This window comes from Aquila chrysaetos, chromosome 1, assembly GCF_900496995.4.
Source record: "Aquila chrysaetos chrysaetos chromosome 1, bAquChr1.4, whole genome shotgun sequence".
NCBI lineage: Eukaryota > Metazoa > Chordata > Aves > Accipitriformes > Accipitridae > Aquila > Aquila chrysaetos.
The window spans coordinates 34,159,460-34,177,967 of NC_044004.1; the positions used below are offsets into that span (position 1 = coordinate 34,159,460).

General features: G+C 41.7%; 1 protein-coding gene across 3 annotated transcripts; it reads right to left on the reverse strand.

The window, feature by feature from the left end:
* Window positions 1–137: 137 nt before the first annotated feature.
* Window positions 138–18,326, reverse strand: LOC115340587 (general transcription factor IIE subunit 1-like). 3 transcript variants are annotated; one of them, XM_030012431.2, is made up of 6 exons: window positions 15,220–18,326; window positions 4,250–4,729; window positions 2,678–2,879; window positions 1,940–2,166; window positions 1,272–1,534; window positions 138–508 (listed from the first exon to the last, which is right to left on the reverse strand). In XM_030012431.2, exons 1-6 carry the CDS (start codon window positions 15,272–15,274, stop codon window positions 497–499), a joined length of 1,239 nt encoding a protein of 412 aa, XP_029868291.1. In that variant the 5' UTR covers window positions 15,275–18,326; the 3' UTR covers window positions 138–496. The 3 variants fall into 3 exon arrangements, with proteins under 3 accessions (XP_029868291.1, XP_029868276.1, XP_029868283.1); XM_030012416.2 differs by lacking the exon at window positions 138–508 and having other exon boundaries at window positions 806–1,534; XM_030012423.2 differs by lacking the exon at window positions 138–508 and having other exon boundaries at window positions 806–1,534; window positions 4,250–4,870.
* Window positions 18,327–18,508: the final 182 nt, after the last annotated feature.

Genomic DNA, 18,508 nt, shown 5'->3' on the forward strand with positions numbered 1-18,508 from the left:
CAGGGACCTCTGGGGGTCATCTGGTCCAACCTCCCCCTGCTCAAGCAGGGCCACTTAGAACTGGTTGCCCAGGACTGTGCCCAGGTGGCTTTTGAATATCTCCAACATGGGGGACTCTGCAACCTCTCTGGGCAACCTGTGCTAGTGCTTGGTCACCCTTACAGTAAAAAAGTGTTTCCTAACATTCAGAGGGAACCTCCTGTGTTTCAGTTTGTGCCTTTCTAGTCTACTTTCATTATCCATTGCTGATGTAGTAGAATTGCTGAAGAAGTTAAGCTCTCCTTTAAATTTTGGTGCTAGTCCTTCTACTCATATGTAGCTCAGTTCAAGTAGAGTGTGTTTTTCCAGTGGTAGTAGAAAAGATCTTGCTTAAAACAATTACAGGAGACATGAGAAGCAGAGTCTTCTGCTTGATAGATTGCTTGCTTCCTTACCAACCTGGACCAAAGTGAATGTTGTATTTTACTGTCCAGTATCCATTGCACAGTTCATCACTTCAGAGGCAGTTCTGTGGGGCAATGAGTACAAAGAATTCAGATAATTATTTTTAAGAGGAAAGTTAAAAGGCCAGAGCTGATTCTCTTCTATAGCTAACACAATTTAGTAACAGCTCCTCCCTTAAAGGGAGGTTGCTGTATAACACCTGTCTGTTACTGTTGTATAGTGAATGACCTAACAAAACAACAGAATGCACTGGTGTGTAGAGTGAAACCAAATCATGTTGGACTACTTTGACTCATTTTCACTACTGGAAGTATCTGCTACTTCTAGGAGGAAGGTGGAATAATTGATTTCTTACAATAGATTGCAACATTGCCTTTGAAACTTTTATTTTAATCAGATTCCATTGTATCCTGAAGGGATTCATGCTCCAAAACCAATTACAGCATTCACAAAGTCTAAGCATTAAGACAACAGAAAACCCATAGTAACTGTGGGTTGCTTTTGCTGCAATGCCAGTATTTTGAACTGTAGTTACCTACTACAGGATTACTATCTTGCATAACAGCAAGGAGTTCAAACAAAACTTAACCTTCAGTGGTAAACTTTGAAGAACATAAGTTAAACTATAGATGAACTGTCTTATTTCAAAAGAAGCCTTCACCCGTTCCATACAAGTTTGCATATTCACATAGCAGTATTTATTCAAAGACAGACTGGAACATTTCTTGCCCTACTTTTATATAAGCTTCTCTCTCTTCATTTGTCATGAGAGAGACAAGCTCTGGATTTTCACTAACTTCGCCATATGAACGAGGCTGACCAGCTACCATTAAAATAGGACCTTGTGTTTCCTCTTCCTCCTCTTGTTTGAAGTTGCTGCCTGCTACTTCCATTCCTGCTCTTGAGTGCTTGCCATCTTCCTCAGACTCACTGGTATCACTGCCTGATTCAGGTAGTTTGCTTCTGACAACAGGAGCCTGGTCTGTGCTAGACAATGACTTGGATTCATGGATCAGAAGAGTCTTGATGATTTCATTTTCAGTGACAGTTTCTTTAACACTTTCTTCAGTTTCTTCAGAAGCATTTACTCCTAATACACAACACTAAGTGTTAGAGGTATCAATAGTTTACAGTTACCTTAGGCATCCTACATAAATGATTTTTTTCTACTCTGGATCTTTTTTACCCACACTTTAGAATTCTCTTTAAAGTGCAGACATTTCCAAGAGCTTTCAACTTTAGAGATGACCGCTAATGTTACTGCGTGGTTACAGCCAAAAATTTCAGGACCTGGTACCTGACCTCTGGCTTTAGGAATACTACTTAAATCAGTCTAAAGACTAGTTTTTAGAAACTAAGGTCTGATAGGCACTAGTGCAGAATCAAAGCATTACTCTGTATTCTAAACCAAGCTCACTACATTTTCAATAGGAAAGCTGTATTTAAATGCAGTAAGGCTGCTGAACTTAAGCATTAGCAAATCCTTAAAACTTACCAACACTATTGTTGGTGTGTGTTGTTGCTCCTTCCACAGTGCTCTGTGACATCCAGATAGGTTGCTTTTTAGTTGCTTTTTCTCTTATTTTCTTCTTGGATTCAGAGTCTTGGACATCAATAACTAAGTTTTGGGTGTACATGTTGCCAGAAGAGGAACTTCTGTCAGCCCATTTTTCAGGTCGGCTGCAGGATTCCAGCACACTTGACCCCACTTTCTGATCAAAGCTGAATGAAATGTCACCCATTTTGGACAGGTTAAATTAAGGCAAGAACCACCCCAGTTCCCATTCAAAAAAAGACAACCCCCCCGTGTTTTGCCAGCAGACTAGCTTTGACAAGTGCTTTATATTAAAACAACAATATGCATTCCCCATTACCTCATCTCAGAGGCAAGTGGTTCTGAACCATTGATTTTTACATGGTCCCTTCAGTAGTGCATCTCTGGATAAAGCACACTGATAGAAAAACATTACTTTCTCACAGAAAGGGCTATGAACATTAGCTGAAAGAGAAGTCTGGAAAATTATTTTAAAAAGGTAGCAAAAATAAACCTATAAATGCATAATAATTTAGAATGCCTTAGATATTACAGGCTTCTTCATTAAGAAGCTGACAGTACTGAACAAAGCAGAATGGAGTAGAAAATAGGCTGCAAGTTCAGTATTTCAAAGATTTTACAACTGGAAAGTTGCTGGGGGGTTTATCTTGATCAGAAGTTCTAGGGTTATGTTTATACCTTTCTGATAATTCTGGTATTTCCATTGGCTGAGGCTCCAGCAAGTGGTACGGCAGAACAATATCTTCAGTCTCACGCAGCAGCACAAAGATAGGTTCAATCTGCTCATTGAATTTTGCTAGCAAGGTTCGAGCGTCGTGCTTAGGAAGTGCTGAGGCATCTTCCTCAACTTCAGTGTTGCAGTAAGTGCAGCGGAAAGTCTCTGCAATGTTACCCAAATTGGAAATTCTTGTGTTCATAGGACGCAAGAGATCTGCAGTACCTTGTTAAAAATCCACAGCCTGGACAATTACCAAAACATTCTGACTTTATCCATTTGTTCACATTAACTAGGGAACTCAAGTAAAAAAAGGCTTGCCTTCCCCCCCCCCCCCCCCCCCCCTTTTTGGAGAAAGACTGGTATTCACACACTTTCTGTGCAAGAGAGAAATGTCTATATTGGTGGGGGGAAATGTTAAGTTGGCTAGGCATGGATCATCATCAGATAGTAAGGTTTATTTTTTTGTTCTCTGATCTCATCTTTTTTTAGTCCATAAACGTAAGAAAAAAGACATTTGCAAGCATAAGTAGCATCTGGTTTTAGTTGTTGGAGTTGTTTAGAGTTCTGAAGTTCAAAAAGACTCATTTAGGGTCAAAGCATATGCTACAAACTTATTATTTATGTCTTAAAGAAAAAAAAAATAATTAAAGCATGTTCTATTAAAATATATCACCAGCATCAATGTTTGCATTTCAGTAACTTGACAAAGTCCCTGCATTTAGAACAAAGGGGTGATTTTACTAAGTGGCAGTATGCTAATTTCACCTTTGACATTTCAAGTTAGTCACATATAGTTCACTCTCCCTGGCTCTGGCATCCTTTCCAGATACCATGCCCCAGATGTTCACACAGCAGCTGTGCTTACCATATTGCAACAAGATGCCATTTTAACTCATTTTGAAAGAGTACTCTCTATTTAGTTGTTTTGATTTTAGAGAAGAGAAGCCCGCAAGCTCTGATGCCACTTCTGCTGTGGATGTGTCATGTTGCCCTGGGAGGAGCCTGAACTTCCCCGTTTCCAGCACAGGAGTGACAGAACGCCTCTCGTCTGCTGCTGAGCTGAGTACGCTTACTACAGTAGGTGGCCGCAAGCGGTTTTATCCGTCTTGTCCACCTCTTCCATCAGAAGAGTTGAACACACAAATGGATTAACTAACACATTCAAAATGGAGTAAAGTGAGTACTGTATTCTCATTTCCATATGAGGAAGGGGTACTCACAAGATTTGGATGAATAATCTTAAACCGGCTTAAGCATCTTGTTCATAGCAAAGCTGAGGCCTGGAATCCGATTCCCAACCCCAGCTTGTATATTCAATATTATTCTTCCTCTTGCTTGGCCTGTTCTAGAGAGACAGCTTTTTCTCTTACCCTCACCTCCCAGCTTCTCCTGTCCCAGGCCCTTGTCCACCAGCAAACGAGAAGTATATCCTAACAAACACGCTTTTATTGCAAAGTTCGCACAGGAGCCAATTTTGTGCTATCAGAGTTATTCTTTAAGATAAGAGCAAATAAACAATATAAGCAACATACCTGTAAATACATCAAAGAGCTGATTGACTTCCAGGTCCGTGTAAGTGCTGGAGCAAGATGGACATCTAAAAGAGGACCTGGTAGTTGAATCCCGCTCATCCACTTCTATTTTCCGGCGTACGTGATCCAGTTTGTATTTTACCACATCGACCAGCACCTTGTAATTGATGTAATAGTAATTGTGCCTGGTGCTCTTCCCGTTAGGCCCCGTTTCAACTCGCATACGCAGCTTCACAAACTTTTCTGCCTTGAGCGTGTTGAGGATAGCACGCAGTTGTTTACGTTCATACTTGAGCAACTGTAACAAGTCATCCTCTTTCACACAGGGGTAGCGGATCAGTATGTCGAGGGCCTGGGAGTACTCTACTCCATAGAAACCACGCACTATATATTTGGCCAGGCGCTTTAGGGTTGCTGGGACCTCTGTGATAATGTTTTGCTCTTCCATCAGGAGCTGAACCACTGTCAGAGAGAGAAGTGCTGTACAACAAACAGAAGGGAGGTGAGCTGTAGTGAACCTTTTTTAGCCCTCACAGGGAGGTATAAAGCAGGTCATTTGCTGCGCTTCACTTCTGCAAGAGTCTTCACTGAATAGATTAATGTAAAATCCTTAACCCACACCTGAAGATGGGGAAGGTATCAATAGATATCAGAGATTACCTAATCTTTAAGTACAATGATTACATCTGAAATATTCATGTCCTCTTATGTAAAAGCCCACAGAAGATATCGAGGAAAATGGGTTACAGCAAGTTCATAACAATCCTTTTTACAGAAGACAGCACAGTTAACTTGCATGTCTAGGTCTGCATGAAGTATTTGTTTTCATTCATGGCCAGCCAGGTAAGGTCTGAGTGAACACTACATGCCTTCAAAAGCAAAGGTCAGGACACAAGCTGGGCAAGAAATCTTTAGCTTAGTTCATAACAATATGTGGAATAGATGACACTGCACGTCCCTTTGTTGCAAAGCCACAAGAGGTGTTTGAGAACCCTTTAGTTTGCTGTCTGTGATTTCTCTGCTGCATGCTGTGGTCAAAGGCCTAGCGAAGCTGGGGCACAGGATGCTCCATCTTCTCTGGCACTGCCCTCATTCAGTACAGGGTGTTTGGGGCTGCGCCTGCTTGTTCCACCACACTAAATCACCAGGGAACATCTGTAGCAGAACATTTTCCTCCTCGAGTACTCTTCTCCCCTGTAGAAATAGGGCTTCTGGCAACAACCAATTCCTAATCCCATTAACTAGAATGTAGCTAATTTTAATCAGTAAAACTGTCCTAAATGTTTCTTATTTATAAGGAGTGGAGGGAGAAGAAAAAAATTGAGGTACGTTTCTGTAAAGCCACATCCCGAGTCCCTTCTTTGAGGCATGTTAAAATCCTACAGTCACATTTGATACCGCAGTCATATTTGATACTGCAGCCAGATTGCTTTGCAGAGACCCATGCAAAGTGCAGCCAGGTGTACTGTGCCGGTGTAGCCACTGGATCAGAAGGTGGGCGGGTAGTGGGATGGCATGTTATGGCATGGTACATTGCCAGCACTGGCATCCATGCTGTGGGGCACCTTGCTCAAGCCCAGGTAATTGCATATTACTACATAGAGCTTCCAGGTGACCTTCATCAGAAACCGTAGTTAAACAAGCAAAACCTATTTGCAATAGCCTAGTAGTTGAGCCATAATTAAACTTGCATCTCACAGGGGAAGCACTACCTTTTGGATAAACTAAACTAAATGTAAACATGCTGGTCTGAGGCTCTGGAAACCCTGAAAGCAATAGCACCACACTGACCTAAATTTCCCACAGGAAGAGTGGGGGAACACTGGAATAGGCTGTCCAGGGAGGAGGTTGAGTCTCCATACTTCAACTGGACAATAGCCTGAGCAGCCTGACCTTGCTTTGAGATTAGTTGTGCCATGAGCAAGGGTTGGACCAGGTGGCCTCCAGAGGTCCTGTCTAACTTAAATTCTTCTGTTCTGTTCCAAGACAGTTAAATTTGACCATAGAAAGGAGAGAAGCTTTGGGAATGTCAGTCAGCTCCTTGACAGTCCTCCTCAGACTGTAAGAAGAGCATTTCTATGCTTTTTCACAAAAGCCTTGAGGAAGAAGCAATTTTATAGTTTTACTCTTTCACTTCTCCTTTGCCCTCATCCTCAAAAGAGGCTTAGCTACAGAGCACCTGACTGTCAAGTGTTAGCAGGGCAGCGTAGCTCATTGCATGACTAGACAAGCAATATTCCCTTCTGCAGGCAGGAAAGCACAGGACCTTGAGCTTGTGTTCAACCAAGTCTCCCAGAAGCTAAACCCTGTTCTTGCTGCGAGTCAAGCCCTAGCAAGGGTAGGACATGCCATCTGTGTACATGCGCGCAGACGTGTCTGTGGTGGGACAGGGACACACTCGAGTCAGGGGTCAGGTACTCCATCTGCTGAAAAGAGACTAGGAGTTTAATAAAACCTTGTTGACTGCAATCCCATATCCACCTCCTTCCCTGATGGATGAGCTACCTCAAGTTGCCAGTGCATTTTCTGCTAGATAAAACCATATGCAGACCTACTGGATAACAAGTTAGCAAGCATGGTGGCTATCCTTGAGCCACTCGACCGTGTTTATGCCCCAGCTGTACTCAGCAGGCAGTTCTCCTTTCCCTATCCACAGCAAGGGCTCTTTGCTGTTAGAGCTGAGTAGGCTTTCCTTTGAAGTCGGGATAAGGATATGCAGAGGAGATGATCTGTATGTTGAGAATCGCCAAGAAGCTTCAGACAACAGAGAAGCCACCAGTGTGCAGGACAGCTTAGATTTACTGCTCTTGACCCAGGGCTCTGGGCTGGATTCCCACATCTACTCTCCAGTGTTTTAAGCCCAGGGTCACTTGAGCATAACACGCAAGATTTCTGGAGCACAGACAAACATCAGACTTCTTCCACAGAAAAATAGGCTAACTTATGCTAAAGACTTCTCTCTCTTCCTCTTTCTGGCCTCACAGATTTGGAATTTGTTTCTGTGCAGTGGCTTATACTCAGCAGGAAGGAAGGACGGACAGTGTCCTGAGCCAGCCCCTGCTCCAGAGATCAGGAGCGTGGCTTTGAGTCTCCTCAGGCTCTGGAGAGCACTGAGCCTTGTCCTTCTACACTGTGGGCAAATAGCCCACAGAACAGAGGCACTGTAGCCTCCAGTACAGGCCCAGAAGAAAGCAGCCATCATGTATTTCTGTGACCCGGTCCAGCCCCACTGAGGAGCGCTAAGTGCAGCCCCAGCATCTGTGCTGGATACAGTACCAGTCACGTGCATTAGTCTGGGCTAGCATCTCAGAAAGGGCCAAGGTGCCCTCTGTGTGGATTAGTTTTATATGAACACCAGTTGGATTGTGGCACTATCAAAAATAAACAAAACCACTTCTGCATCTTGTCCTTGGCTAATGGGGGCAGAACCCTGACACTTAAAGGACTTGCATGAGGAGCAGGTTTCATGACTTTTTTTCTTACCCTAAGTCAAATACAGAATGAAGTAATTTCAAAGGGAGTGTGATAAGTAGATAACATCATTAAGGAAGAAGTAGGACCTGAAGTGTAAGCTTGAGGTTTGCTGACTTATCAAGTCTCTGGATGACTCCTTATCCCAGACCTGCATCACATACTTGCATCTCTAAAGCAAGCAGTACTTTGAAGTGCTAGGAAGTCTGGACTGCGCTGAGGTGCTTCCGAGCATCTTGATGTTAAAAGCTTTTCAGGACCAGAGTCTTACAACAGTGTAAACTATTCAGGGAAAGAAAAAAACAAACCAACCCCACACTCAAAAAGCCCACCACACCCACACAACAGAACCACCCCATACATAAACACGTAGTGTAAATAGTATTAATATATCCTGGGAGACAAGTGAAAAGCTTTTTTCAAGAACAAATCCATAGAACCCACTGTCCATTTGCAGTGGAAATTTAGATATGCAAGCCTTTGGTTCAATATAAAAGGAAGTGGCTTTCTTTTACAAAAATGGCTGAATTTGCCCTGAGTAAAGAATATTCATGGAAAATACAAACCCCTCAAGAAGTGTTCCTTTAATCTACAGAAGGACCAAAACTGTATGTATTTTATAGTAAAAACTACATAAAATCAAAACAGGGGGAAGTGTTCTGTACAGTGCTTTGGTATATTTGAGGTTGTATTTCTCCAGCCCATTTTGAAAAACCTCTCCATCTTATAATTGTCAAATCTGAAGTCTTGCAATTCAGAATAGTTTTCAGTTCACAGGCAGCAGTTCTCCTTTAAGAGGAGCCCGAGACCACCCTTACCAAGGAGAGGAGGAAGAGGAGCAGCTCCCTGCAGAGAGAGAAGGGCTTTAAATAGGAAACTGCTCCGTAGTTCAACTGCAATCTGCATCAAGGAGACAGGTATTTTGCTACTTATGTAGGGGTTGGGTTTTTTTTTTTTTTTTTCTTCCAGCTGATAGCATGTACAGACAAGATACCTTACAAGTCATAGTCTAGCTTCTACCTTTAGCTGCTTTTAAAGTACCTATTTTTATGAGGGTAGGAGCTACCTTCTTATTACATTGATTATTTTTAAGATTATTCAGTAACTTAGATGCCTGAGAGGCCCTTCTGCTTGTAGTTAATGTGGAGCCATTATAACCTTCATCAAGGAGAGAGGAATGCAATACCTTGTTTTCCCCATAAGCAGGGACTACCTTTAGGATCCTCTTTTTGCTTTGGGAAACCTACACAGAGTTGCTTGTTGTGCTGGCAGGCAACTATCAAAAGCAGAATTTCAAGTTAACAGGCATCATATAGAGCAAGTTCTGCAAGGTTTCTCTGAAGCCAGTTGCTTAATTAACGTTTTACTTGAGCTGCCTGAGAAGGCAAACTACCCATCTCACACTTTAAAAGGCACTAAACCAGAAAGATTTATTAAAGTAGTCTTTTGTCAGACTTCATATAACTATATAATTTGCAAGTAAGTTAAAAACCTTACCATTACCTTTCTTGTATAAGCAGAAAACTTCAGGCTGATAACTGTAGAACAATCACTCCCTTCCTAAAAGTTCAAAGTAACTGCAAAACAAGCTTAAGTATTTTCCAGCCTTTTCCTAGACCTATCTGTGATAAGCCCTAATTATCACCCAGCTGGAGCAAGAGGGTCCCCAAATCACATTTCATTAGCAACTGAGTGAATTCAGCCTTGTATACATTGCATCATGATGAAGTTATAAATCTTATTGCTCAATGAAATCCACCTACAACAGGTAAGGACTGAAAATGTAAGTGACTGTAATCTTTGATTAGTGTTTTCATTAGCATGACTTTAGAAGACTAAAAGTAACATAATAATTAACTCTTTTGTTGTTGTTGTAAACCAAATATTTAGTACAGGTAATTTACATAATTTGTGTTTAGAAGCTTTTGTAACCAAACCAACCTGGAAACTTGAATATCTTGTAAAGAAAAAAGCTGGAATTTATATGTTTACTAGTTTTTTTGCATTTTTGCTTATTAATCTTTTTAGGTGGTTTATGTCTTCAAAAGGAAACAAAAAGCAGTTTTTTCACTGTTTTTCTCCAGAAGACAAAGTTATGGGTACTACTATTTCCTTTTATGGGTTAGACGTCTGTGCTCAAAAACAATGTTGAAATAAGGTTGCTAGACACTGTACAGTTCAAGGTTAAAATGCTGAATTCTGTTAGGATTGCAATCATCATATTCCATCTCAAATCTATGTGTCTTTCATGTTTTTTTAATATATGCACAGTGGAGGCTGGTGTTTTGTGGTGATGTGACTTAGGTCTCCTCGGTACGTGTTGCAGCATGTATTGTGCTCTTGTTACTGCTGTTTGTTGCTGGAATTCTGACTCTCTAACTTTCCTGGCACATGAGTCCATGGAGAGCCCTAAAGGTGGGGGGCACCTTGTCTGCATAGGACAGGTTGTGGGACTGGCATCTGTAAATGCCACTACAAAAGGTAGTGCCTCTGAGAAATAGTCAATATCAGAAAAGAAACCTCATATTTTAGTAGCTGTAGCAAGAATTTAGATTTGAAAATACTTCAAAGGTTTGAGACTGCAGTTCAGAAACTGCAGGAACAGGTGACTATAAAAAAAAAAAATCCCTGAGATTAGCTCTGCTCTTTGTGATTTATAGTAGCAGGGATCAGTTTCATGCCTTATGCTGGGAAAAACCCTGCTACTGCTCTTTTTTTCCCATCAAATAAGAAACTGTTCAGCAGATACCCACAGCTGAGAAGTATAATTGGCATAAACCTTCAACTGCAAATTTAAAATGTTCACACAGGTAAAATTAAGCAGATATACCTCATTCCATATAGTGGTTCTCAAGTATGCTCCTTTGTTGTCCTGTTACATTAGAAAATGCAAAGGAGCAAGACTACTTGCTGGTACCTGTTGGGTTTAGTCTCTGGGAAATGTTTACAATGAATAATACCTGTGGGTTTCCTCGCCGACTGTTTTGAACAGGGAAAGTGTCATGTAACCTCAGCGCTGTTATTCATTCTACAGTCCTCAGCCTGCCTGTGGAGGTGTGGAACCAAATCACAAGAAAACACAAAACAGCTTTCTAAATTAAGGAGAGTGATGGTCTGGTTGGTAACACCGCTTTCAGAAACAGGAAATCACAATTGCCTGTGCAAGCTGCGGCTGACAACACCAGGGTTGTTCGGCAAGGACAGTTAACCTCCATGTAGCAGAAGTAAATCTCTGTGTAGCAAAGGTGCTGCTCAGCCAGGTGTCTGCCTCTTTGGCGGCTGGGAGGCAATTCTGTATGGGCTCATGCTGTGCTGCCTTTGTCCTGTATGCTCAGAGCAGGAGTGAAAATCGCAACCCAAAAAAAAGAAAAAGAAAGCGTGGTTTGAGCAGGTATTTCTGACTGCAGGAAGCCCTGGCACCGAGGGCCGTGGGAAGCAGGATTTGTGCCGGTATGTTGCTGCGATATTGTGTAACAGGGACGTTATTGAAAGCAGGAGCTTGAGACGGGGACAGGCAAAGTCGCCTGGCCTCATTTCAAACCCATTTGGATGCCTGTGATGTTTATCTTGAATGGTGTGGGCATGCACTGCACTTGCAGGCTACTTGATGAAAAGGAGGCAGATAATCAACTGAGCAGTCTCAGGCTGGAGAAATAAATATAGAGTCTGATCAGAGGCTGAAGGAGAAAATTAGTGGGTTGCTGCTTTGGGGGGCAAACATATAATCAGGATCCTCACAGAGGAAATGCAGTATGTTCTACCTGTTGGCAGAGCAGAGGTTGGTGTAGATGACCTGGTGGGAGGCTGTGATGTGCACCTTGGATAGATGGGAGCTGTTATAAGTTGCTTTATTGTCCTCTCCGGGTGACCAGCTGCTGTTTCCTGGACAGGCACATGGAAGCTGTGTTCTGCTGTATCTGATATTTTCCACACCAACTGATACCCAGCCCTCAGTTTTAAAAATAAAGTATCTAGCTGTCTAGCTCATACATTCAAGCACTGCAAAATAAGAAAACAACAGGATTATAGTAAGTGCCTGTATGTAACCTGCTGCCCTGTACACACACGGCTCTTAATCACACCTCTCCTCTTTTTCCCCATGCTGGCCCTTTCACAAAGTCCCTGCCTCAGCCAACAAGCGGGATGTTAATGTTCAGCATGCAAGTGTATGGCCCTGAACCCTGCTTATTTTGTGAACCATCCAAACCTTGCACTGAGGTGATTAATTTTCTTATCAGTTTTCCTATGGCACTCTCCCTGTATTACTTAATTCCACGATCCTTGAAGGCATGCTGATATTGAACTAAATCAACTTTGTTTGAGGGCTTTAGACCTCTTTTTGGATTAGTTTATGTTTCAATCTTACCGATATCTAGAAAGATAGAGGATATCGTGCCTGTGTTACATATGGAGCTCTGAGGTACAGAATTTGATACCAAGATTGCTAGATAGTTTTAAGAGCCTGAACTGAGATGTAAAAAATTAGGATATGTTTTATAGCACTTCATATGATTGCAGCATAGCTCCCTCTGTCTTGACTGTTGTGATCAGTATTTCCAAAATACAACCACTGGTATCACAGACTGGGTACTGGCCAAACACAACCTACTGGGTTGCCTGTGCAGCACCTGGCAGAAATGGGGTGAGAATTCAGTTGTCCCAGTAGGTACTTAGATGTGCCTGGTCTGTAACACCATCCTTTCTCTCTCAAAGCTTTATCTTATTTACTGTCTTGAAAGCTGGAACAAAGCAGAAGCCTTTCTCCTTTATTATGCCATCCTCATTCATCACAAGAACGCAGCCTGTCCTGTGCAGTGAGTGAAACAAGGGATCTCTGTAAAAGGAATTTTGGGATCATACAAAGAGACTGTATCCCATCCAAGAAGGAAGGGGAATGAGTGGCTGCTAAGCTTGTACGCTTCACAGCCTTAGTCTACTTTTAATGTAATTTATCTTGGTTTTAAATCTAAAGAATGGTTGCTTGGGATAATATGTATTTTTAATTTCAATATTCTTTTCTTAGAGGATCAGTTTAGATCTACTGTCTCTCAGCATAATTTGAAAAAATGTGGTAACAGCAGCTACTAACCACATACGCTGCTGTGGGTGGGGAGGCACAGTTTGGTTGGGGTTTCAGATGACAGCAATGGAGTGATTAATTTAGGAATTAATGGGGTCAGTGGAGGAGTATACTGCAGTTGCTAGATCTTCATAGCCTGCCATTCTCAGCTGTCTTCCTGTTCTATTTTACTTCTCTTTCCTCTGACATCTCCAGACCCTCTGGCTCCTGCTCATCTCTTCTTTTTTTTCCTTTTTCCTGTTTTCCCCTCTTCATCTAGTTGCTTCTACTTCTTTTCCCACCTGATTCATGCGGAAGGGATACCTTCTGCAGCTGGACGTGGCTATCTTAAGAGAACTGTTTCCAGCTCTCGGGGGATGGTGCATGTACACCTCTTCCAGGAATGCAGATGTAGCATTTGGAGAACTAAGTTGATGCAAATTATATGTAACTACTCAAAGGTTTAAATACTGGTGTAATTCAGTTGGTGGGTGTAGCCTGAGAAAAAGCTATGTCTAATCCAAACCTGTCCAGGTACTTGAATTAAAGTTCTGCTCTAAAAACAAGATGGCACTTCAGCACTTAGCTACAACCCAATGCTTGTGATCTTTTTTTTTTTTTTTTTTTACTACAGACAAAAAAATATTTATTTATTTTTCTTAACAAAATTAACCATTTTCACTGAAATATAAAGAGGGAAAAGTCTAGGGATGAATTTTTTTGTACAATGGGTATCTGCCTAATAGAGAAAGCTTAGCAAGATTATAAGACAGACAAGACTAATAGTGGAAAACCTTAAGCAAGCCTTATGACTGGAGTTACCTTAAATACAGAATACCCAACGGAGGCAGCCTCACTACTGGGATTATCCTATTGCTTGCACATAACCCTTTAGCTAGGAGAACAAACTTTGCAAAACAAATTAGACTGAGAGAGGTTGTCCCATATACAATTAATATAATTCAGAGCTGATTCACTGCAGATCAGAAAACGTCCCGAGTACAGTGCTTCTCGGTATGTAAACACACTAACTCCTTTATAATTATTGTCCTCTCTTCTAAGTAGCAGAGTGTGGGAGCAGACTCAGCTACAAAAGGCCTTTAAAATCTTTGATACCTCAAGTTATGATGCTCTGAAAAACAGGTAGGCAGACTTAGAGGGAACAACCTCATCGTCTGCTTGCTACTTGATCCCAGTATTTGGCCCATCAGTATGTTGCGTTTCAGATTCTTTCAACAGTCAAAGGCAGCTTCTTATAAAAAGCATAAATATCTGGAGTTTTCTTCCCAAGGCAAATTGTGGTTTCTGCCACTGCTTTCCTTCAGCATTACTCTTTCTGGCTCATCTTGTTCTTCTGGTGCAAAGGATGAGAAGCTTTGCTGCTTGGTGAGCCTGGGTGTGCCTTTCTCACCAACACTTTTGGTCCTCCAAAAACAGGTAAGTCCATCTGATGATCTGTGGCATAAGCAGGTCATTTGCCAGCTGTTGCCACCAAGGTGAAATCCAAGCTTTTGAGCCTTCTGTTCGCATTTCTTTCTCCTTCCACCTGTAGCCCAAAGGGCTGGCTGTGTGAAGGTGGGACAGGTGTTTGTCCTGGGAGGGAGGGGTATTTTGTTGTTAGTTGTGGTGCCTGCCTAAGGCTCTCAGTTGCTCCCTGTCAGTCCACTCTCGATCATGCCTGCTTGCTCCAGCTCGAGTCTTCTATTTACTCTTGCTGCTTTCCTTGCAGATAATTTCCAGGACATCTGTGGGTGCTGCTCTGGAGTTCTGCTTCAAAGCAAAGCCTTAACTTGCAACTGACTCTAATGCAAACTCACTCACATATGTGTCCCAAAACTACTGCTTGGTTTTGATACAATCAAATTCCTTTCCTGGATTCTCCTGTCCTTGCTAGCTGCCAACATTTTGCTTTTTGACACGGGAGATGCCATTAGTTCTTCCTCTGAAATGGTATGGGGCTTCACTGCATGGGTTTCTTGAATTGTAGAGGTATAAAATTTTCTTGGCAAACTGACATTTTTTGCATTTAAATGTCAGTGCCCAAACAAATGCTTTGTCTTTCCTGTAATGCCTTATTTAATTAAGTTCAGAATAAACTGGATTAACTCTTTGTATTTACTTTAACAGTTAAAAATCCACTGGAAGCTAAAATACTGAGGCTGCTCTTCACAGAACTAGACTATGCACTAATAATAAATGTTTGTCTTCTTGCTTACATTTTAAATTTTTTTTTTTTTTGCAACCATTTGATGATTTTTCACAACAGAACTAGAAAAGCTATGTAAACCTTTTATTTAAACTTAAAAGAGAAAATACATAGGGTTGCTTACTTGACCTGGGGAAAAAACAAACCTAAAAAAAAATAAAAATCAGACTGCCCTCTCAGTGGTTGTGAGGTACCTCAACTACATGTATAGCAAATGAATATGAAGAAACATACCTCTTTTCATTCCTTGTGTCTTTCTGTTTAAAAAAACCCAAAAAAGCAGGTACATTAAACTCCAAAGTTGCAAGTAGTTGTATATGTTTCTTCAGTGAAATGGTCTTATCTTCCATTACAGTGCCTAGGGCAGCAGAAGCAGGGGGGAGGCAGTAAACTGATGCTAAAAATAGATGTCTCTATTTGTAACAAGAGCAAATTGAACTTTTTGTCAGGCTTGAGAAAACCTTCAGAACAAGTGCTTTCAGAGTTGACAGATGAAGGTTAAATCAATAAGCAATCACATTCATCACTTTTTCTATATTAAGACAGACACAGTAAGGCAGTTGTTGGGGTTTTTGTTTTTCAATAGCTTTGTTTATTTAAGTCAATAGCAGGCATAGGCATTCAGGCTCTGGACAGACATCCATGGGATTTAGCTGAGCTTTTGCAATTGTAAAGCAATTTCCAGTGTGGAAATGTGGATTGTCTTGCACAAGGTACATACCTAAAGCTCGTTAGTTAATGACTGTAAATAGACTACGCTGCCTTGCTCCACATATGCTAAAGTGGGACAGGATTAATTAAGGAAGTAAACTTACTTATTTTTAAATGACAAAGTAATTTGATTGTGGCTATTACGCAACTAATTCCAAATAAATCTGAACAATCCCCTACCAGATTAAGGTACAAACTCAGAAGTATATGAATTGCTCTTCACGATACAGACTGTAACATCTGACTTGGTTCAGCCATTTTATGTGAATCAAATGTCCCAGAAGCTGCATTTCACACTATACATACATTTTTCCCTAATCTAAATCATGCTGCTATGTTGATTTTGGTTTACATAGGTTCAGTATTCATGACTGAGATTAAAATGGACTCTGGTAGTACAATCATGCTAACATGCTTCTGTCTGCATACTTTAGTTAAAAAAAAAAAATTAGATGTACAACTGGACTAGCCCTTTTTTTTAGCATCAGTTTAAATAGTGGGATGCTGATTTCTGCATCCTCTTGATCTGTCAGTGCTTTACACCCCTTTGAATTGCTTCTTGCTGTGCTACTACAAGCACTGTTCTATGGCCTAGAATATCAGTGCTTCATTTTTTTCAACCAGAAGCCATGTTTCTTTATCAGCTGCTAAAGCTATTTGGCAAGTAGCATTGCTTTTGTCCCTGCTTCTTCCAGTGTTGATGGAGGGAAAGCCTCTAATAAGAACAGAGTTTGCTGTAAGCTGGTAATGTAGTTACTGAAACAAGGGATGATTAAAGGTTATCTTTTAGTCATAGATACCAGGCTGGAAGGGACCTCAAAGATCATCTGGTCCAACCTTTCTTGGCAAAAGCACTGTCTAGACAAGATGGCCCAGCACCCTGTGCAGCTGAATCTTAAAAGTGTCCTATGTTGGGGAATCCACCACTTCCCTGGGGAGACTATTCCAATGGCTGGTGGTTCTCGTTGTGATAAATTTTCTTGTGTCCAAACAGAATCTCCCCAGGAGTTACTTGTACCCATTACCCCTCATCTTTTCTGTGTAACTCCTTGTAAAAAGGGAGTCTCCATCTTCTTTGTAGCCACCCTTTAAATATTGGAATGTGGTGATAAAGTCTCCCCTAAGCCGCCTTTTCTCAAGGTTGAACAAGCCCAGTTCTCTCAGCCTTTCCTTATACAGCAGGCTTCCCAGGCCTTTGATCATCTTTGTGGCCTTCTCTGGACCCTCTCCAGCCTGTCCATATCTTTCTTCTGTAACAGGGACCAAAACTGAACACAGTATTCCAGGTGTGGCCTGACCAGCTCTGAGTAGAGTGGGATAATGACTCCTTTATCTCTGCTGGTGCTGCCCTTGATGCAACCCACATCCAGTTGGGTTTCTTTTCCACAGCAGCACACCGTTCACTCATATGGAGCCTGTTGTCCACCAGGACCCCCAGACCCCTTTCCACAGAGCTGGTCCCCAGCTGGGTAGATCCCAGCCTGTGCTGCACTCCTGGATTGTTTTCCCAGTTGCAAGACCTTACATTTGTCTTTGTTGAACTTCATAAGGTTCTTGTCAGCCCACTCTTCCAGCCTACCCAGGTCTTCCTGCGGGGTGGCTCTCCCCTCTAAGTGTCCACTTCCCCACTCAGTTTGGTATCATTCGCAAACTTCATCAGCGTACACTTGATCTCATCATCCAGATCCCTTATGAAGATATTAAACAGCGCTGGGCCCAATATCGATCCCTGGGGGACCCAGCTTGTGACAGGTTGGCAGTTTGAAAAGGAGCTATTTACCAGCACCCTCTGGGCGTGGTGTGTCAGCCAGTTCCCCACCCACACTGCACAGACCACTTGTCTAGTCCGTAACCCATCAGTTTCTCTAGTAGGAGGCTGTGGGAAACTGTACTGAAAGCCTTGGAGAAGTTTTAATATTTCTTTTAGAAAAGGAAGCAATACTAAATAAAACTTAGCAAGTCATGCTTAGATGAAAGTTGATTTTGCATTTCAGATTCATGGGCAATAACTTGTTTCCCCTTCTTTAAGCTTCTTAGTGTTAAATTTGCAATTATTAAAAAAAAAAAAAAATCTTATAGTAGCCTTTACTGTTTGGAATGGAAAACTGTAGTATCCTCTGTTCTGAACTTCTGCACTACAGTAATACTGTTCTGCATGTCCTGCCTATCAAGAATCCCATTGTGACTGGATGTCACAAACTTGCAGGTTTTAGTTGGAATGCCTTATGCAATACCATCTCTGCAGACACTAAAGGGCCAGCAAACACACCCCTTACACCAGTGGCAACTTTAAATTCATGGCTCAATGGGATTATTAATACGACCTCTTTCCTTGGGCGATTAAGAAAAGACAGACAAGTGAACCACCACATATATCAGCCCCTAAGCTTACTCTCCAGTGTCTTCTCTTTGCGTGTTATAAAACACAAGAGTTGGTACTGGAAACTAGTCCCAGCAATGCAGCCAGTGACATAGATAAAACTACTGCCTTCTATATTATCTGCTTCCTAGGATATTAGGGTGCCTGTACTTCTTCCTATTTCTAAATGACCTTTACTTTCTGAATTTTAATTCCAGCCAATGGTGTAGTCTGACTTGGCTTCCCTCCCCCACTTTCCAAAAACAAACCAACTAAACAAAATCCCCCCAAACAACCCAGCCACTACTAGCAGCTGGCTACTTCCCATTCTGGTAATAGCTTTAACTGTCAGTTTAAGAAATAAATCAGTTTTTCAGACACTGTTAAAATCAGTCTATTTGGAAGTGAATGCCCTTTCTGCCATGTGATATGTAACATGCATGGTGACTTCCA

Bases quoted from the DNA above. Each gene is read 5' to 3' on its own strand.
- LOC115340587 (XM_030012416.2), bottom strand. From the start codon at position 15,274: ATGTACCTGCTTTTTTGGGTTTTTTTAAACAGAAAGACACAAGGAATG. The intron at 2,880-4,249 runs GTATGTTGCTTA...GTAACATTGCAG, and splicing joins GCTCTTTGATGTATTTACAG to AGACTTTCCGCTGCACTTAC. The intron at 2,167-2,677 runs GTATAAACATAA...CATTTCATTCAG, and splicing joins ATACCAGAATTATCAGAAAG to CTTTGATCAGAAAGTGGGGT.